The following is a 21,813-nucleotide window of genomic DNA, read 5'->3' as shown; positions in this document are numbered from 1 at the left end:
CAAGAGTGGGATTGATTTCTATTCACCTGTCACGAGAGCACCTCTAGTATTTGATCTGCCTGATCTTTCTTCATTGCCTTCATTTAATATTTAACTGTTGCAGTGTTCTAGTAAAAATATGTTCATAGGGTGTTACTTACTTTAACATTTCTGTTATTATATTGTTAAGGTATTTATATTACTCATTCTTTGTTAACAAATTACTTCAGCTTAATGTTTACTACTTTAATTATTTCATTTGGTTAGTTTGCAGAATTGGATTTATATCTAGTTTGAAGCTAGTTAAGCATCTCAAAAGTCTTAGGAGCTTTTATCTCAATTAGATCAGAAGGTTTGGGTAGAGTGCAGAGTGTAGTCACATGGTTTATTTACCACAGTCACATCCTGTGGAACATAGTACACCTCTTTATGTGTCATGTGGCACGGCTATGCCCATCTCATAAACACAGGAGATTCTGCCAATGCTGAAAATCTTGAGGAACGCATACAAAATGCTGGAGGAACTTTACAGGTTAGGCAGCATCTATGGAGAGGAATAAGCAATCGATGTTTCAGGCTGAGACCCTTGATCAGGACTGGAGAGGAAAGGGGAAGATACCCAACACACAGCTTTTCATATATTGTACTTTAAAAAGGCTAAAACTCAGTAGCATCACTGCTGAGTAGGAAATGAGGTAATTGTTTCATCCCAGTGTTAATGGTAGCTTTCCAGTGCACCTTAAGTGTTTGTTGGAAGAAATCCAGGTTGCTGAAGCATATGAAACCATTGCATCTTGATAGACTATCAGTTTTGTGCCAAGTCTGAGGCCTTGTTCTTCAAATACCTCTTTTTTCAGTTGACCAAAGTCTATGTAAACACACTGCATCATCAGTGTCTACCTTCACTGATATTTTTGGTAATTTCAAAATATTAAACTAATCCAAAGAAAGACTCGCAGAGTCCAAAATTGCAGCTCTGGCTTTCTCTTTACTTTAAGCGGGGCACAAACATATCATGTGCTAGCATGATGATGTATGCAATTAACATATTTTTACATATAACCTGTACTAATTATTTAAACAAACAAGAATACTTTATCAAAACAATATATATAAGATTACTCAAATATTATTGAAATATTAAATACACAGCATTCGCCAGTAACAAGGCCCTGACACAAGGACTGGCCATGCCATTCACATGTCCAACACCAAAAGATGCATGGGTAATAAGTTACAGGTACATGGGTACAGAAAGTTAGCTGCTAAGTTAAAGACTGAACCACCAGGGTTGTGATCTCAGGATTGCTATTTATGCCACATTCCACTGAGGCCATAACTAGGAAAATAATACAATTTATGGGCTATGAAGATGGTGCATGAGGGAGAGCTTCTAATTTTAGGATCATTGGGCTCTCTTCCAGGGAAGGTGGGACCTGTATAAAACGTATGGTTAGCATCTGAACTAGAGGGGAACTAATATCCTCGTAGGAAGGTTTGCTAGTGCTTCACCTGGGGGTTTAAACTAGAGTTGTAGTGAGATGGAAACCAGAGTACCAGAGCAGATAGTGAAGTGGCTATGAGAAAAGATGTTGTTAAGTTTACATACGAAGTCAGGGATTGAAAGATTGAGCATGGTGGGACTAATGTTCTGAGCTGTGTATTTTTCAATGCAAGGATTATGGTAGGAACGACAGATGAGCTTAGATCATGGACCAGCACGTAGAAATGAATTGAATTGACTTCATTACTTACATCCTTCATATACATGAGAGGTAAAAATCTTTATGTTATATCTCCATCTAAATGTGCAATGTGCAATTTATAGTAATTTATAATAAATAGTATGTACAACAGGACAGTCAATATAACATAGAAATACAATTTTTATCAGCAGGGATTACTCAGTCTGATGGCCTGGTGGAAGAAGCTGTCCTGGAGCCTGTTGGCCCTAGTTTTTATGCTGCAGTATTGTTTCCCAGATGGTAGCAGCTGGAACAGTTTGTGGTTGGGGTGACTCGCATCCCCAATGATCTTTTGGGCCCTTTTTACACACTAGTCTTTGTAAATGTCCTGAATAGTGGGAAGTTCACACCTACAGATGCGCTGGGCTGTCCGTACCACTCTCTGCAGAGTCCTGCAGTTAAGGGAAGTATAGTTCCCATACCAGGCAATGATAAAGCCAGTCAGGATGCTCTCAATCGTGCCCCTGTAGAAAGTTCTTAGAATTTGGGGGCCCATACGAAACTTCTTTAACTGTCTGGGGTGAAAGAGGCGCTGTTGTGCTTTTTGCATCACACAGCCGGTACGTACAGACCACATGAGATCTTCAGGGATGTTTATGCCGAGGAACTTAAAGCTGTTCACCCTCTCAACCCCAGATGCACTGATGTCTATAGGTGTTAGCCTGCCTCCATTTCTCCTGTAGTCCACAACCAGCTCCTTTGTTTTTGCAACATTGAGGGAGGTTGTTTTCTTGACGCCACTGTGTCAGGGTGATGACTTCTTCTCTGTAGGCTGCCTCGAATTATAACACTATAGTCATTAGTGAGACTTGGTTGCAGAAGAGGCATGACTGACAGCTCCATGTTCTGGAATTTCATTGTTTTAGACTGAAAGTGACATACTTGAATGTGTGCAGTACACAGGATAAGGTAAGTGAACTTGGAGCACAGTTACAGATTGACATGCATGATGTCGCCATCACTGAATCATGGCTAAAAGGAGATTATAGTTGGGATCTTAATGTTCAAGGATACACATTGTATGCCAAAAGGACAGGCAGGTAGGCAAAGGGGTGGTGGGACTCTGTTGATAAAAAATGAAATCAAATCATCAGAAAGAGGTGACATAGGATTGGAAGGTGTTGAATCGTTCTGGGTAGAGCTAAGGAACTACAAGGGTAAAAAGACCCTGATGGGAGTTATGTATAGACCCTAAAACAGTAGTAAAGATATGGTCTACAAATTACATCAGGAGATAGAAAATGCATGTCAAAAGGGCAATGTTACGATAGTCATGGGGGATTTCAATATGCAGGTAGGATGGAAAAGTCAGGCTGGTGCTGGATCCCAAGAATGCCTACGGGATGGGTTTCTAGAGCAGCTTGTAGTTGAGCCCACTAGGGGATCTGCTATTTTGGATTGGGATCTATGCAAAGAACCAGAATGTATTAAGGTAAAGGAATCCTTAGGGGTACGTGATCATAATATGACAGAATTCACCCTGCAATTTAAGAAGGATAAGCGAAAGTCAAGTGGATCAGTATTACAGTAGAGTAAAAGGGATTACAGAGGCATGAGAGAGGAGCTGGCAAAAATTGATTGGAATAGAACATTGGCAGGATGACAGCAGAGCAGCAATGGCTGGAATTTCTGGAAGCAATTCACAAGGCGCAGGATGCATACATCCCAAAGAAGAAGAAGCATTCTAAAAACAAGATGACACAACTGTGACTAATTGCAGTGAAACTGGGTGAGGCTTGAACTAGAAGTTATGGGTTAAGTGTGAAAGGTGAAATGTTTAAAGGGAACTTCTTCACTCTGAGGGTGTGTGGAATGAACTGCCAGTGAAAATGGTGGATATTGGTTTGATTTCAACATTTAAGAGAAATTTTACTTGGTACATTTTAATAGGTAGGGTTATAGAGTGCTATGGTCTGGGTGCCGGTCGATGGGACTAGGCAGAATAATTGTTTGGCACGGTCTAGATAGGTTGAAGGGCCTGTTTCTGTACCATAGTGTTATATGACTCTATAACATGTGAGGTACAATGAAAAATTTACTGCAGCAGCATCACAGGCACGTAGCATCACACAAGTAGCATTCAAAAGAAAAAATAATTAAACACAAATTCTACTTTGTTTTAAGAAAAGGGAATACAATTAGAACAAAAAGAAATCCATTTTGGTGCAAAGTGTCATGTACCCCATGACGGGTTAAAGAACCAGCAGAAATGGAAAACACTTTGGAGTCCAGTATTGCTATTAACTAATAATATTCATTAGTAACTACGCAATAGAGTAATGTAAATGCAGATAAATCAAACAGGTTAGCAATGATTATATATAAGTAAGTGTGGAAATATATGAAAACCAAGCTTCTTCAAGTCTAGGGGTAAATAGATACAGTCTTATGATGATGAGTAAAGTTCAGTTCAGTTCATGGTATTGAGTTGAGTAGTGATGGAGAGAGAGAGAGGGAGAGATTTGAGTCTTCAGGTGAGCTGACGCCGTCGATCTTCCCATTGTCCTCCGAAATCCTTTAGAAGTCACCGACTATGACCGCAACAAAAGGGGACTGTCCTTCTGTGGTGGAGCTATCAACCCAGACGAGGGCTGGACACACAAATAACTCCCCACTGGTCATGCCCTGTTCACACTGCGAGAGCCACTGATCAATCTGCCTGATCAATCCTCCAAAACCCACTTTTTATATGGGCACAACAAAGCTCATTCAGTGTTCAAAACCATGTGTCTGGAGTTTATCATCTGACACTCTATTCATCTCCCCGTGCTGAAGACCAACTGTCACTCAAACAGCTCCTCCCTTCTCTGTCTGTAAGAATTTCCAAGCAGGCAGCGTCCTTGTAGAAATGTAAACATACTGTGAGCAGTCTTCGCCTCTCTCTCTCTTTAAAAACAAGATGACAGTGTTAAATAATCTCTCTCTCTTTTTTCAAAAGCACAGTTCATAGGGGTAATCGAGCACAGTTCATAGGGGTAATTCAGGACCCCGTCACAAAAGTGATCGTAGTGGTCAGTTTTGATAAACTGCAGTGATTAGGGTTGTGCTGGTTAGCTCAAGAACCAAATGGTTGAAGGTAAGTACCTGTTCTTGAACCTATTGGTGCGGAACTTCAAGCTTCTATACTTTTGCTAGTGGTTGTCTGTGTGAAAGTGGCATGGCCTGTTTAGTGGGAATCCTTGCTGATAGATGTAGACATGCTGAGCTCGTCAATTTTATCAGCTTTGCCTCTGTCTTCACTCTGCCCTTGAATTCACTTAGTCCATCTCTGACACCTTCCTCCCCTTTCTTGATCTCTCTGTCTCCATCTCTGGAGACAAGCTGTCAACCGACATCTTTTACAAACGTTCTAATTCCCATAGTTATCTCGACTATAGTTATCTTGAATACAGTGTTGGGAAATATTTGATAATGCATCTTGGTAAAAGGAACAGTAGTGCAGACTATTATCTAAATGGGGAGAAAATTTGAAACATCAGAGGTGCTAAAGGACTTGGGAGTCCTCATGCAAGACTCCCAGAAGCTTAGTTCACAGGTTGAGTCTGTGGTGAAGAAGGCAAATTCAATGTTGGCATTTATTTCAAAGGGAACAGAATAAAAAAATCAAGGAAATAATGCTGAAACTTTATAAGACACTAGTCAGGCTGCTCTTCAAGTATTGTCAACAGCTTTGAGCCCCTTATCTCAGAAAGGTTAGAAACATAGAAACATAGAAAATGTTTTGACATTGGAGAGAGTCCAGAAGAGGTTCACGAGGATGATTCCAGAAGCGAACGGATTAACATATGAGGAGTGCTTGGCAGCTTTGGGCCTGTACACACTGGAATTTAGAAGGATATGTGGGAATCTCATTGAAACCTGCTGAATATTGAAAGAGCTAGAATGGGTGGATGTGGAGGGATATTTCCCCTGGTGGATTTATCCAGAACTAAAGAGCACAGCCTCAAAATTGAGGGGTGACCTCTTAGAACAGAAGTAAGGAGGAATTTTTTAAGCCAAAGAATCCGCGGAATGCTCTGTCACAGACTGCAGTGGATCCTTTCGTGGGTACTTTCAAAGTGGAAGTTGATAGATTCCTCATTGGGCATCACATATGGTGAGAGGGCAGGTGTGTGGGGTTGAATGGGATCTGGAATCAGCCATAATGAAATGGTGGAGCAGACTCGATGGGCTGAATGGCTTAATTCTGCTCCTATGTCTTATGACCTTATGGACTATACCTCTTCCCACCGGATTCCCTTTTCTCAGCTTCTTCACCTCTGCACATCTATTCTCAAGGCTTTCCATTCCTGGACATCTGAGATGTCCTCCTTCTTTAAAGAACAGGGTTTCCCTCACTTTATTATCGATGCTGCCCTCAATACATTTCCTTCATTTCCCATACATTTGCATTCACCCCATCTTCCTGTTGCCATAATGATAGACTCCCTCTTGTCCTTACCTACCACCCTACCATTCTCCACATCCAACACATTATCCTCCCAACCTCTGCCATCTCCAGAAGAATCCTACCACAAAACATATTTTTACCTCCCCCCACCCCCACCTTTCCACACTGATCGGTGCTTCTGTGATGCCCTTGTACATTTGCCCCTTCTCCCAGGCACTTAACCCTGCAAGCAGCCTAAGTGCTATCCCTGTCCTCTCTCACCTCCATTCAGGGCCCCAAACTGTCCTTCCAGGTGAGGCAACACTTCATCTACAAATCTGCTGGGGTCATCTATTGTGTGCGGTGCTCCTGATGCAGCCTCCTGTACATTGGTGAGACCCGTCGTAAATTGGGGGATCGCTTCATCAAGCACTTCTGCACCATCCACCACAAGCGGGAATTCCCGGTGGTCAAACAGTTTAATACCGATTCTCATTCCCGTCCAACGTGTCAATCCATGGCCTCCTCTTGTGTCAAGATGAGGCGACCCTCAGGATGGAGGAGCAAACACCTTATATTCCATCTGGGTACCCTCCAAACTGATGGCATGAGTATCAATTTCTCCTTCTGGTGAAAAATATTTTCCCCCTCCCCCTTCTTCCATTCCATCTCTGACCTTTCACTTCTTCTCGCCTGCCTATTACTTCCCCCGGGTGTCCTTTTTTTCCCATTCTCCACTCTCCTCTCCTATCAGATTCTTTCTTTTCCAGCCCATGACCTTCCCCACCCACCTGGCTTCACCTATCAGCTTCCAGCTAGCCTCTTTCCCCTCCCCTACCTTTTAATTCTGGCATCAACCCCCTTCCTTTCAGTCCTGAAGAAGTGCGTCAGCCCGAAACATAGACTGTTTTCTCTTTTCTATAGATGTTGTCTGACCTGCTGAGTTCCTTCAGTATTTTATGTGTGTTGATTCCGTAGAAGTTTATTAGAGTGTTTGGTGATTAGAAATGTCAGCTATGTTGGCTTAAAATTAATTAAGGTGTTTAACAGATATCCAATCTGTCCTACCGAAGGAATGTTTATCCCAACAGATCATTTATGCCAGATTTCTACATTACATTACTATTTGTGGGATCACTCGGTGAGGGAATTAGCTGCCTCATTTCACTGACAAGACATCAAAAGTAATCAATGAGCTATTAATGTGTAATATTAGTACAGGTTTGTTCTTACCTTTGTTGTCTGCTTGGATTTATCAAGTTATGTTTTAACCCCCTAATCTTTCATTACATGTTCCTATAACCTTTGCATATGGTGCAAATTTCCCACTGCATTGATACTCCCTCCCTTTTATCACACACATCCACTTGACCTTCAGTTTTGTGATAGGAGTTCCTATCTTTTTATACAATGTCTTGTTTTAGAAGACTGTATTGGGAATTGATTGCAAAATGTGTAAAAGACCATTCATAATCTCCTGTTTCATCTTTTTAAGCAAAATATTCATTATCAAACAACCAAAACGATCAACAAGTTCCAAGACTTTGGCCTCAATACCTCCTTGTGCAATTAGATTCTGGATTTCCACACTTGCACACCTCAGTCAGTCTAGATTGACAACAAAATCTCCTCCATGATCTCCAACAGCACAGCTGCATCACAAGGCTATGTTACTTAGTACCCTGCTCTACTCTCTTTACACTTATGACTGTGTGGCCAAGCACAGCTCCAATGCCTTATTCATGTTTGCTGGTGGCACCAAAGTTGTTGCCAAATCAAAGTTGGTTATAAATCAGCATTTCGGAAGGAGATTGAAAGTCTGGCTGAGCGGTGTAACAACAACCACCTCTAACTCAATGTTATTAAAACTGATGAGCTGGTTATGCACTTCAGGAGATGCTAATTTATTCATACAATTTATTTATTTTTGTACTTGCATAGTATGCTGTCTTCTGCACTCTGGTTGAATGGCCTAGTTGGGCAGTCTTTCATTGATCCTGTTATTGCTATTATTCTATAGATCTATTGATTTATGCCCACGGGAAAATGAATCTGTGTTGATATGATGACATATATGAACCAAACTACAGAGGTATCCAAGTGCAAATATCATACGGTTTCAGAAAAGATCTTTTCACAAAGATAACCATATGCTGAAAAATCCTGATTTATGTTTTGGTTTGCCAACTCTAGTTGGGTCATCTCAAGGACAGCCCCTCCTCCACCATTAATATCCCAACCCTAGGTTGTTGTTGTTGTCTCATACAACAGTAACCATCACCTCCTATCCCAATTGGAAAAAGAACAGACTACGTTATTCAATTGGATTAATCTTCACTATAGACAGAAATTTTTTCCCATTTTCATTTTTGTTTTTATAAAACTGATGAATAAAATTGTTCACAGAATGTGAAAATTAGTGATGTTCTTGCTAATGACCTTCCTTCTCAACCTTTACAACAGGTAATGGAAATTTAATCTTTAGTTGCTGTGGTACCAAAAATACTCCAGGTGTACACAAAAGACAACCACACAAATGCCACATTCTTACAACTTCAGACTTACAGAATGTATTAGCCATTTAAATCATCTTTTTGTTATGTGTGACAAGGATAGAGATTGAATATAGAACAAAGAGCAGTACAACACAGTACAGAGTCTTCAACCCACAATGTTCTGCTTATCTTTTAACCTACTCTAAGATCAACCTGACCTTCCTCTCCATTTTTCACTCATCCACGTCTTATCTAAGAGTCTTTTAAATGTCCCTAATGTATCTGCCTCTACCACTACCCCATCAGTACATTCCACATACCTACACTCTGTGTAAAAAAACTTACCTCTGACATCCCCGCCATACCTTCTTCCAATCACCTTAAAATTGTGCCACTCATTTTAGTTTGAGTTTGTCATTTATGTTGCCACAGAATAAGTCATAAGACTATAAGAAATAGGAGCAGAATTATGCCATTCGCCCCATCGAGTCTGCTCTGCCACTCTGTCATGGCTGGTTCATTATTCACCTCAACCCCATTTTTCTGCCTCCTTCTCATAACCTTTGACACCCTGACTGATCAAAAACCTATCATCCTCCACTTTAAATATGCTCAATGTGTTGGCCTCCTCAGCCATCTGTGGCAATGAATTCCACAGATTCACCACCCTCTGGCTAAAGAACTTCTCCCCTAAATAAGTTTCTCCCCTAAATTACTCTCTGTTCTAAATGGATGCCCTTCTGTTCTGAGGTTGTGGCCTCTGGTCCTAGACTCCCCTGTTACTGGAAGCATCCTCTCCATTTCCATTCTGTCAAGACCTTTCAATTTTCAATAGGTTTGGTAAGTGTAAAGAAAACCAAGTTCTATTGTGTGGAAACCTTACAGAGCATTTTATAGAATTATTTTATTTGCTTCATTTATAGAATCTTAAATAATTATAAGAATACTTTAAGAACTATTGATTTTTACACACACAAATTTCATGCTCTTCCACTGTAAACAAAACATTGACAATGTCTGGAAACTCTGGATTTCTGTCAGTATCTCTAGTAATTTATAAAAATAACCTATCTGAATCCCTCTCCACACAATGCTGTGGTTGTGTAGTTGTCATCTTGGACCCTGCAGCCTATGGCTGAAAAGGCTCAGGATCTGTTGACATGTAAGTTCCCAGCCCAGGCCTTCTTTACCCAGACAGAAGAAGAATTAACAGGTGTCTTTTAGACTAGTAAATAGTTTGAAGGGACAGACATAAATGGTTAAGGCCACTTGAGGGGAACCACAACAGTGACTTAGTCCCTAATAAATCCAGAGGGGAGAGGTTTTATTCAGACATAGAAACATAGAAACATAGAAAATAGGTGCAGGAGTAGGCCATTCGGCCCTTCGAGCCTGCACCGCCATTTATTATGATCATGGCTGGTCATCCAACTCAGAACCCCGCCCCAGCCTTCCCTCCAAACCCCCTGACCCCTGTAGCCACAAGGGCCATATCTAACTCCCTCTTAAACATAGCCAATGAAGTGGCCTCAACAGTTTGCTGTGGCAGAGAATTCCACAGATTCACCACTCTCTGTGTGAAGAAGTTTTTCCTAATCTCAGTCCTAAAAGGCTTCCCCTCTATCCTCAAACTGTGACCCCTCGTTCTGGACTTCCCCAACATCGGGAACAATCTTCCTGCATCTAGCCTGTCCAATCCCTTTAGGATCTTATACGTTTCAATCAGACATAGGTTAGAATGAGGGACTCACTACTGAAGTAATTCATTCAGAGAGAAATTGGATTAGCTCTGAAGAGAGAAAGGCACATGAAAATATGAGGGAACATAAAGATGAAGGGGGTTGGGAGGAAGTTTGCATGGAGCAGCAACACCAGCGTGAATTTGGACCGAATGGCCTGGTTTCGGGCAAGCACATTCTATGTAACTCAACACAATATTGTTTCAGGTGGGTCAAGGTCATGAGAAGCTGACAGGTTCAGGTTACTGTGGTGCAACTTGCCCTCTGCCTGACGCTCATGTGCAACAATAACTGAGCTCTGCCCAGGCATGTCAGCAGCTTCACTCTCCAGGGGACCTGTTTATTTTAGTTCTTAAGAGAACACATAGCAGTAACCCCTCCTCCCTCTTGCACACTAAAATGATTCCATTCAAAGCTGTCGGAATACTTCCAAGCCGTAGCTATTCTGCTTTGGAACTGATGCAGCTCTCCAGCGCATGCATAGCAGCTTTCTCAGCTTCCATCACCCCAAGGACCTTCACAAACCACGAGGTACTGGTGAAGTGTGATCGCAGCTGCAAGGTAGGAAAACACAGCTGCTAATGTGAACGAGATGTTTCTACCAACAGCAGTGCACTAACGGACTGATAACCTCTTTTATAATGTTGATTCCAATATATTGTGTCTAGGACAAAGAAGTGGGCAAGGAAAATCATTGCGGACCCTATCCTTTTCTGAAAGCTTCCTTCTGGAAAGTGCTGTACAGCTATTAAAACCCACCATCTTAAAGATTTTTTTACCCCAGACAGCTGATCTAATCAACCATTCCAGTTAGTCCCACACCCTCCTCTATTATATTGGTTACTGCACTACACTGCAAACACTTTAAACCACGTTTTACAATGCTGTTTATATTGTAAATACATGCTGGTATTTATGCACATTTTATTCCATATCTGTACGTTAACCTCTAACTTTACAGAGCAAATTTCTAATACACGTAAATGTGTATGGTGAATAAAGTTAATCCTGTATTCAGAAATAAGCGGTGGCCTTGACACCAGGGATCCAGCTCCTGTGGCTCAGACCAACACCATGGGATAGTAAGCCTAAATGAAGGGGCAGCTTGGCTTAATGTCAGTCCAGCAACAGCATTGGAGTGTCTGATCTGGTCACGGGTGAGGAACACAGTGACAAGTGAAATAACCGAGCCACATCAGATACCTGTGGGCAATGGCTTCAGCTTTCTGCCAGACACTGAGTATATTTCTCAGCAGGAGTAACACCCTTATCTATTCGTTATCTATCAAAAGTTAAGTGTACTGTTATTGTCAGTGCATTTTTGGGAAACTGTTCTGGAGGAGTGTGGTAGATTATTGCACATAATGATGAACATGCTTCTAGAAGGCTCAAAGCAGAACTTCCAACCTTGATCCACCCCACCTAGTCAAATGGAGATTTCTCCATACCTGCAATTTTATAGCTATTAATTCTGAAAGAGTCTATCTATTTGTTTCTGACCGCGCTGCCCCCCGTGACATTTTGTATTACTCTATTCCTGAGGAAGTTCAATCTTCTCAATCCTTCCATGCATGAATTATTGATTAGTTAATGTTACACAAGTTTGCAGTCCTGCTGGGATGTTCTGAATATGAAGGGACAGATTTTTCTCAGCAAACACTCAGCTTTATTAACCAGTGGCTAGACAACAAGTTCCAGTGAGCATTCCTGCCCACTGAACTCAGATGCTCTTGTCTAGGTGGACCTACTTTTTTTTTAGAAGCTTCCCCATTCCAGTATCTGAGCCAACAACTCAGCATTGAAAAACTTGGAACATTCTTAAATTTTCTGTACTCGCACAATGGATGCTCACCGAAGTTACTCAGTAATATTTGGGCTGTCCATTCTGGCTTCAGTTGATTATTAGCTATGAGTGCATCCCTGGAATTGAAAGAGTGGGGCCTCATACCTTCAGACAACAAAAAAAAACACATGGAATTGCACCATTAACCCTTTCAGCTCTACTTAAAGAACATAGAGCATTACAACACTGTACAGGCCCTTCAGCCCAATATGTTGCACCGATCTTTTAACCTCCTCTAAGATCAATCTAACACTTCCCTCCTACATATCCCTCCATTTTCTTATCATCTATGAGCCTGTCTAAGTATCTCCTAACTGTCCCTAATGTTTCTTCCTCCATCACCACCCCTGGCAGCACGTTTCACAAACCCACCACTTTCAGAATAAAAAACTTACAGTATATCTGGTACTTCCCCGATACTCTTTTTGAATCACCTTAAAATTAGTCTGTCTCATATTAGCCATTTTCACCCTTGGAAAAAGTCTGGCTGTCCACTCAGTGTATGCCTTTTATCATCTTGTCCACTTCTATCAAGTCACCTCTCAATTTAACTCACTCTTCTAAGATCATGGCTGATTTTTTTTTTTACCTCAGCACTACCTTTTCTGCATTCACCTAATTTTGATTGATTCTTTTAAACTCGAAAAGTATATTCATCTCCAGCTTGATTATATTCAGTGACAGAACCTCTGTGTGATAGAAATCCTTCATATCATTGGGAGCACAAGAGACTGCAGATGCTGGAATCAGCAGCAAAAAAAAACAAAAATTGCTGGAGAAACACATCAGGACTACAGCATCTGTGGAAGCAAAAGGACAGTTGACATTTTGGGTCAAAACCCTATGTTGGGGGTATTAAAGAGCCACAGACCACTACAGCACACAAACAGGCCCTTCATCCCATCTAGACCATACCGAGTTATTATTTCTTTTTCTCTTCATGATTGTTCTAAATGGCTGACCCCTAATACCGACATACCTTGGTCCCTCATACCATTTGCCCAGAGAAGCATCAACTCCACTTTTAACATGTCTAACATTTTACTAATATTCAGGAGAGTATGGCCATACCCAGCCTTGCCTCAGTGACAGCCGGTTTCACCCAAGTTCCAGGCTATAAAAAGATGGCAGCTTTGCACTGAGAGCAGTTCAGTGTTTTGGAATACCTGTCAGGGAGCTTGGACACAATGTCAAACAATGTGGAGGAAGGGCCAACATCAGGTTAACATGCCATTTAAAGGACTGAGGCAATGTAGTCAACCACATCCCATGCAGTTCACTGATTGCAAAGTGTGGAAGGATCCTTGGTAACAAAGCACCCAGGCATTATTACAATAGAGACTCCAACCATTGTTATTCAGGCTTCAGGTTCCAGATCTTTGCCAATGATATTTTTACAACCATCAAACCTAGCTATGATAACTCCCATTTACCAAAGATAAGTATAGAACAGAGATGAGAAGGAATTTCTTTAGCCAAAGGGTGGTGAATTGGTGGAATGCATTGCCTCAGTGGGCTGTGGAGGCCAAATCATTGGGTATATTTAAAGCAAAGGTTGATAGGTCATTGATTAGTCAGAAGTTATGGAGAGAAGGCAGAAGAATGGGGTTTAGAGAAATAATAAATCAACCATTGGAATGACAGAGCAGACTTGATGGGCTGAATAGCCTAATTCTGCTACTATGCTTTGTGGAATTATATGTTCAGGGATTTACAATACAGAGGGCATTGAACTCACAATCACTGTGTCAGCTCATTGCTAAAGTAATCTGAAAGTATTTGAACTACCTTACTCTTGCATAAAAATGGTGCCATAATAGTGTCGTGGTTAGTGCTACGCCACTACAGCTTGGGGCATTCTGGAGTTTGGAGTTCAATTCCAGCACTGTCTCTAAGTTCTTCCCCTGTGACTATTGGACTTCCTCCGGGTGGTCTGGTTTCCTCCAATAGTCCAAACGTACTGGTTCGTAGGTTAACTGGTCATTGTAAATTGTCATGTGTTAAATCGATGGGGCTCGTTGCACCGTAAGGGTCTGACTTGCATTGTATCTCTAAACACAAACGTTGTAAATTAAAACATAAACATTTGTTACACAACTGGACACCATTTAACCAATCATGCTCTTGCTCGCCTAAAAAGACACTTTCAGAGAATTAGTCCATAGCTTTGTTGATTATCTTCTGGTTTTCATCCAGGTACATGATCGGGAGTAAGAAGAAAAGGGTGCAGAAGTGAAGGAGGACATAGAGATAAACACTGGACAAATGCCCTAGATTTTTAATGTGGGGTAAAACCATAAGATAGAGGAGCAGTAGTAGGCCATTCAGTCCATTGAGTCTGCTCCATCATTCCCATAGGTTGGGAGAGGCAGTGTGCACATCCTGGTTCCACATTCAAGTATGGGAATTATAAAAAGCAGACCGTTTCTAGTTACTGGCCTGGATACTCCCTTGAAGGACTGCTGATTAGGCCACATATTGATCTGGTTTTCCTGACAGCGACATCACGGGACAGGGTAATGGACCTGTCACTGACAGCTGTGACAGCTTCACTGAAGTCTAAGGTTTCTGAATGTCTGGCTTCTGACATTCTTCACCTTGAGGAGGAAAGCAAACAATCAACCTACTCCTGCAAACTGCCACAGGCAGGCTGACATCCTGCAGATTCTGTCAGAATGGGCAATATAAACCCAACAGTAAGCAGCGCAGTATTGGGCTCCCAATCCTTTCCCAAGTAGAAAACTCAGTAACAAATAACATCTGTACTACCTTGATAGGTAATTGAAAGAGGGCTAAATTGATGGAAGGTGGCATATAGGACATCATGATTTCTAGCTGGAACTAAAATGGTAAATGATTTGTGAAATGGAGGAGCACCAGATCAGGCAGTTGTAGATCACCAGGCAGTGGAGGAAAAACTCTTTCCTTCTACTGCTTTCAACTTCTTTTCCACTTTGTATTTGTAACTACGTCCCAATTATTTTGCCTCAGACAATTAGTCAAGGTGAAGACATGGAGAGAATTCAGGGAAGTAGACACACTGTAATGGTGTCAATGTGCACAATTCAAAGTGTTAATGTCAATGTGAAGAGCCTGGGGTGAGAAACCTGCAATTTGGACTTTCTTTGGGAGAATGGATGGAAAGAGGAGCAAGGGTTAGACTTATCTTTTGTTTATTTATTAATTCATCAGTTACAGGTGTTGCTGGTAATACCAGCATTTACTGTCCTTCCCTAGTTGCCCCTGAACTGAGGCTGCAGTTAAAGAGTCAACCATATTATTGTGTCAGGAGTCACAGGTGAACGAGGGTGGCAGATTTTCTTCCCTGAAGGATATTAGTTAACCAGATGCCTTCTTTGTTTAAGTCTTTGTAAATCTATTTTTAATTCCAGATTCTTTAAATGACTTTAACTTAAATCCCCCAGCTGCCATTGTAAGATTTCAAGAATATTCTAACCCCTGGTTTTAGTTCAGGAAAGTAACCACTATGTGATGTGATTGAGTAAAAGGAAACATAATCCATATCTCATCCACTGCCCTCCTGGACCTTTCTTAGGTCAATACCACCAGATTCCCCTCTGTATCAGCCTGATGAAAATGTTTGCAGCATGTCAGAATGTTTGAAGTAAGACAGAAATCCCAGCAGAGAACAGCAATTAGCCTGGACATAGCCTTCAATTGACCATATCCAGGTAGCAGCAAAACCAGGAAGGATAAATAATGAAATGATAACCTAACACTCATTCATTTGCTACAAAGAAATGCTATGTCAGTAGTAGCTGCTTTTTCCTATTTGATTGGTACAAGCTCTCTTTCAACGCTTTGCCATGTAATAGTGTCCCGAAGCCTTGTGGACTTGGATTTAGGACCATCATTTTCCACTTCTTTACTAAATTGTGTCCTTCAAACTTGGGAATTCCATTGGAGAGCAGTGTTCCTATTGGTTGGTGCGCAATTGATAATCTAGAACATAACAGAAGACACATTAAGTAACAGGAACAGGGCAACTATAAGTCACAGATATATGGTTCAACACAAACCCTCCCCTGTTAAACCATTTCTCTTCCAAATACCTATATCTGTATATTGACCTAAATTTATATCAACATCGACCTTTCAGATCTCCTACTGGTGAGTAAATAAAACTTTCACCATTCACTCTTCCCTTTCATCAACTAATTTTTCTTCTTACAACATGTGAGTATGAATTTGCTTCAGGATAGAGTGGATATGATTTCTCTGTAATCTAATGCACTCTGCTTACTCGGAGAGTTGCTAAGTAAACAGCAGCCCAAGTTATTAATGGTGCAAGGTTCATATATTTGCTGGGCTTTTTAGGGTGATTACAACCATGCACTTGTACAAAGCTAGACTCTTATATGTTTTTCACAAAGGAATTAGATAAATTCAAAGAATTATTTCCACAGAATAATCCATTCCTATCAATTTGGAAATTATCCAAATGGTTTATGCCCATTGAAAAAAGATTGCATCATTGTGTACTCAAGATTGGAGAAAATATTTCAGGGAGTGCCATTTCTCCGGCACTTAGGAATTTGATGATAGATTTGACAGATTTTGCAAAAAATAATCCGGAGTTATCATTGAACCATTAAAAAGGATGTGAGCTAAATCTGAGAGCTAATAAATAGTAACTATTAACTCTGAGAATCATAAAATTTCATAGTACAGAAGGCAAACTTTGGACTTCTCTGTTTTACCAAATTGCTTACCTCCACTCTGGGTAATGTATCGGACCCAAGGGAGAGCTTGATAACCGCTCTTCTCGATGATCTTCAAATAGCGGACCTAGTGGGCGATAAAAAAGCATGCATGTAGTGAATTTTCCCAAACATTTTCCAGTGATATTTCATATTACAACTGTCATTTTAACTTTTCTCTGCTGGGGCTAGAGTATAGAAAGGTGGGGGAAGAGGGAGAGGACAGCAAAACAGAGGGAAGGAGTTTCATTCCAGGACGAGGGAGATGTCCTTTTTTTAAAGAAAGGGGCTTCCCTTCCTCCACCATCAACTCTGCTCTCAAACGCATCTCCCCCATTTCACGTACATCTGCTCACACTCCATCTTCCCGTCACCCCACTAGGAATAGGGTTCCCCTGGTCCTCACCTACCACCCCACCAGCCTCCAGGTCCAACATATTATTCTCCAAAAAAAAAGATGCTGCCTGGCCTGCTGCGTTCACCAGCAACTTTGATGTGTGTTGAAGGAAGTTTGGGGAAGGTGGGACACAGAGAAAGGAGGAAGAGTGAAGGAGGAGAGTGAGAGAATAAGCAGGGAGAGAAGAAGAGTTGGAGAAAGGGAGGGAGAGTCATGACAGGAAATTGCAACTATAATTAGACATAATTTTTAAAATTTTTATTTTTGCTTCAATTTGTATGGTGTTTCATGAATTTTTTGGTGATAGGCAAAATTAGGTAAGAGATTCTGTAGATGCCGGAAATCTTGAGCAACGCACACAAAATGCTCAATGTTTCAGGCTGAGGCCTGAAAAAGACTGGAAAAGAAGGCAGCAGAAGCCAGTATAAGGAGGTGGGGGAAGGGAAGGAGTACAAGTTGGCAGGTGATAGGTGAGATCAGGTGATGGGGGGAGCTGAAGTAAGAAGATGGGAGGGAATGCTTGGAAGAGGTAAAGGGCAGAAGAAGAAGAAACCGAATAGGAGAGAACAGTGAACTATGGAAGAAAGGGATGGAGGAGGGGAACCAGAGGGAGGTGATGAGCCGGTGAGGAGAGGAGAATGGGTGAGAGGGGAGCCAGATTGAGGAATGGATAAAGGAAGAAAGAGGGAGGGGGGAAGAAATTACCAGAAGTTCGAGAAGCCAATGTTCATGCCTTCAGTTTGGAGGCTACCCAAAAGAAATATGAGGTGATGCTCCTCCAACTTGAGTTTGGCTTCGTCAAGGCAGCAGAGGAGGCCATGGGCAGACATGTCAGAATGGGAAGTGGAAGTAGAGTTAAAATAGGTAACTACAATCTAACAGGATTGGTCAGCAGTCTGTAGGAACTTCTTCAAAGCCAAGTGCTATATTTTAATGCAAATGAACAAAATTGTAAGTTTCTGGAAACAAACAAAAAGAATGTAAAATTGGAAACTCCAGCTTCCTCCCTTAACTGAAATGCTGACCTGAATTCCAGAGACAGTAAAATATGGAATTTCAAAATTGATGGTAATGGGCGGCTTTCCCTCCTGCTCTTCTCCCTCAACGCTTGGGAGACCAAAGTGTGCCCGCATCAAGTACTCCTTACCACCCTGAAAAGACAAAAAAAAAATTGGGCAATATTACAAATGCTGGAATAAGCCCAAGTGTTCACAAAAGCAGAATGTAGCACTGCTGGCAAGTTTGGTACAGATTTCATATTCCACTTAAGTGTTGGTACTATTGAGGAGACTGAAGCAGGTGAGCACCACATCTCTCTCCCCCCACCCCCCACCACACCATTCTGACTAATTTTTACAAGAGCACCATACAGACTGTCCTGACCAGTATAGTGATATACTGTTTACTTTTTAACTTGTGTCATAAATGCACCTTATGTTAAATATCAATCTTTGGGAAATATCACACTATTTGTGATTAATTTATGGTAATATTACTCTATATGTTGTGTATGAGTTATATGTACTGTGTTGTATAACTTGGTCCAAAAGAACATTGTTTATTTGCTGGTATAATTGTATACGGTTGAATGACAATACACTTAAACTTGAAAGCATTCCTGAAATGGAGACACAAGAGTTTCTGAAGTTTACAACACAATAGTTATTGAGATTGCGCAGGATTGGTCCTTCAGGACCTTCAAGCTGCACCTGCCCAACAAACCCTGAATTAACCCTGGCCTAATCATGGGACAATTTATATTGACCAATTAGCCTAGCAAACAGTATGTATTTGGACTGTGGGAGGAAACCCAGAGCACCCAGAGGAAACCCAAACGGTCACAGGGAGAATGCACAAACTCCTTACAGACAGCATCAGGAAGTGAACCCAGATCAATGGTACTGTAAAGCATTGCACTGACCACTATGTCACCATGCCACGGAAATTGTTGGAGGTGCTGGTTCTCAAACGAGACATTAAATTACCCTTTCAGATGGAGATATAAAATACGGCACCAGTGTGAAGAGAGAAAGGAGAGTTCTCTATAATACATAACTGCTACTTTTCCCAAGTCTTTCAGGGGCCATTAATCAACTGGTGATTATCTTGTTACAGCTGGAACTCTGGCAGAAGCCATTGTTGTTTTCTCTTAAGAGTTGTGGTTGCTCGATCTGTGCTGATGCATCAATGCGATTAATAAAACTGTCAAAATAAAAAAGCTCAGCCTCTTTCTTTGGCTAAGATATAACAGTTGCCCAGATTCAGAATCAGGTTTAATATCACGGGCATATGTTGTGAAATTTGTTGTTTTGCGGCAGCAGTACAGTGAAATACACAAAAAACTATAAAATACAATAATTATTCTATATATACAGTGCCTATAAAACGTATTCACCACCCCCCCACAGAAGTTTTCATGTTTTATTATTTTACAACATTGAATCGCAGTGGATTTAATTTGGCTTTTTTTTGACACTGATCAACAGAAAAACATTTTCTCGTGCCAAAGTGAAAACAGATCTCTACAAAATCATCTAAATTAATTACAAGTATAAAACACAAAATAATTGATAAAAGTATTCGCCCCCATTTAATATGACACACCAAATCATCACTGGTGCAACCAATTGGTTTTAGAAGTCACACGGTTAGCTAAATGAATATCTATTTTTGAAAACCTGTGCAGACAAGGTGTTTCAATTGATTGTAGTAAAAATACACCTGTATTTGGAAGGTCCAGCTGCTGTTGAGTCAGTCTCCTGGCAAAAACTACACCATGGAGACAGAACAACACTCCAAGCAACTCTGTGAAAAGGTTATCAAAAAGGACAAGCCAGGAGATGGATACAAGAAAATTTCCAAGTCACTGAGTATCCCTTGGAGTACAGTTAAGACAATCATGAAGAAGTGGAAAGAATATGGCACAGCTGTAAATCTGCCTAGAGCAGGCCATCCTCAAAAACTGAGTGACCGTGCAAGAAGGGGACTAGTGAGGGAGGTCACCAAGAGACCTATGACAACTCTGGAGGAGTTACAATCTTCAGAGCTGAGATGGGAGAGACCGTGCATACAACAACTGTTGCCCAGATGCTTCACCAGTTGCAGCTTTATGGGAGAGTGGCAAAGAGAAAGCCAGTGTTGAAAGAAACTCACATGAAATCTTGGCTACGTTTGGTGTAAGCTAAACACCGTACATCATCAAAATCACACCATCCCTACCATGAAGCATGGTGGTGGCTGCTTCACTGCAGCAGGCCCCTAGAAGACTTGTGAAAGTAGAGGATAAAATGATTGCAGCAAAATACAGGGAAATCCTGGAGGAAATCCTGATGCAGTCTGTAAGAAAACTGCGATTTGGGAGAATGTTTTTTTCCCCAGCGAGACAAGGACCCCAAGCTTAAAGCCAAAGCTACACAGGAATGGCTTAAAAAACCATAAAGTTAATGTCCTGGAATGGTCAAGTCAGAGTTCAGATCTCGATGCAATTGAGATTTTGTGGCTCGACTTGAAAATGGCTGTTCACTTACATTCCCCATGTAATCTGATAGAGCTTGAGCAGTTTTCTGAAGAAGAATGGGGCAAAATTGTAGTGTTCAGATAGAGACCTCTCCACACAGACTCAAGTCTGTATATTGCCTCCAAAGGTGCACCTACTAAATACAGACTTGAAGAGGGTGAATACTTATACAATCAGTTATTTTGAGTTTTATTTTAATTCATTTAGATTACTTTGTAGAGATCTCTTTTCACTTTGACGTGAAAGAGTCTTTTTCTGTTGATCTGTGTCAAAAAAAAGCCAAATTAAATCCACTGTGATTCAATGTTGTAAAGCAATATAACACAAATATTTCCAAGTGGGAGGGTGAATACTGTATATTAAATAAGTAGAGCAAAAAGAGTAAAAAAAAATAGTGAGATAGAGTTCATGGGTTGATTTCTTGTCCGTTCAGAAATCTGATGAGGGGGAGGGGGGAAGAAGCTGTTCTTAAAATGGTGGGTGCGTGTCTTCAGACTCCTGTACCTCCTTCCCGAGAAGAGGGCATTTCCCGGTTGATGGAGGACAGGAATCCTTTTCAATATTTATCCCTTATTCAATATTTTATATAATATAGTTGTTATTTCACTGTTGTATATTCTGGATGCAAACAGGCTGCCACATTGCTTAAACTACTATATTGACTACCCTTCAGGTATACTTCATTGGGTATAAATTGCTCTACGACTTCTCATGATGGACATGAAATTCAACATGGAAATAAATGTATTTTCTTAAATAAAATAACTGCTTTCCTACCCAGAGTAAATAATCCAAATAATTCAAATAATATATCAATCTTAATAATTTCTCCATTCTACTTGGACTAGAGTAATTTGGATGGAAAATTTGTCAAGTTGTAATCCCAGAAAACTGTTCAAAGGTTTTCACCAAATCTGTTGCGTAGACCTCCCTTTGAGAAGCTCCTGCAGCTTCACCTTTCCCAGTGTTTAAACAGCGGAAGGGCAGGATAAAGACACCTTACCCGTT

General features: G+C 41.0%; 1 protein-coding gene and 1 long non-coding RNA gene across 5 annotated transcripts in view; one reads left to right on the top strand and one right to left on the bottom strand.

Annotated features, from left to right (window-relative positions):
* Window positions 1–8,526: 8,526 nt before the first annotated feature.
* Window positions 8,527–21,813, top strand: part of LOC134354982 (uncharacterized) — a 51,657-nt gene continuing 38,370 nt past the window's right edge. For both annotated transcript variants that reach the window (XR_010019943.1, XR_010019944.1), the window contains exon 1: window positions 8,527–10,888. This is a non-coding gene — a long non-coding RNA (uncharacterized LOC134354982). The remainder of the gene's footprint in view (window positions 10,889–21,813) is intronic.
* LOC134354981 (AP-1 complex subunit mu-1-like) overlaps window positions 12,674–21,813 on the bottom strand; it is a 50,619-nt gene continuing 41,479 nt past the window's right edge. For all 3 annotated transcript variants that reach the window (XM_063064570.1, XM_063064572.1, XM_063064573.1), the window contains 3 exons: window positions 18,314–18,439; window positions 16,904–16,979; window positions 12,674–16,133 (listed from right to left, as the gene is read on the bottom strand). In XM_063064570.1, coding sequence (XP_062920640.1) covers window positions 16,108–16,133; window positions 16,904–16,979; window positions 18,314–18,439 — 228 coding nt within the window. In that variant the 3' untranslated portion in view covers window positions 12,674–16,107. The remainder of the gene's footprint in view (window positions 16,134–16,903; window positions 16,980–18,313; window positions 18,440–21,813) is intronic.

Source organism: Mobula hypostoma, chromosome 12 (genome assembly GCF_963921235.1).
Source record: "Mobula hypostoma chromosome 12, sMobHyp1.1, whole genome shotgun sequence".
Taxonomy (NCBI): domain Eukaryota; kingdom Metazoa; phylum Chordata; class Chondrichthyes; order Myliobatiformes; family Myliobatidae; genus Mobula; species Mobula hypostoma.
The sequence above is the reverse complement of the archived record's forward strand: the minus strand, read 5'-3'. Positions and strand labels throughout refer to the sequence as shown.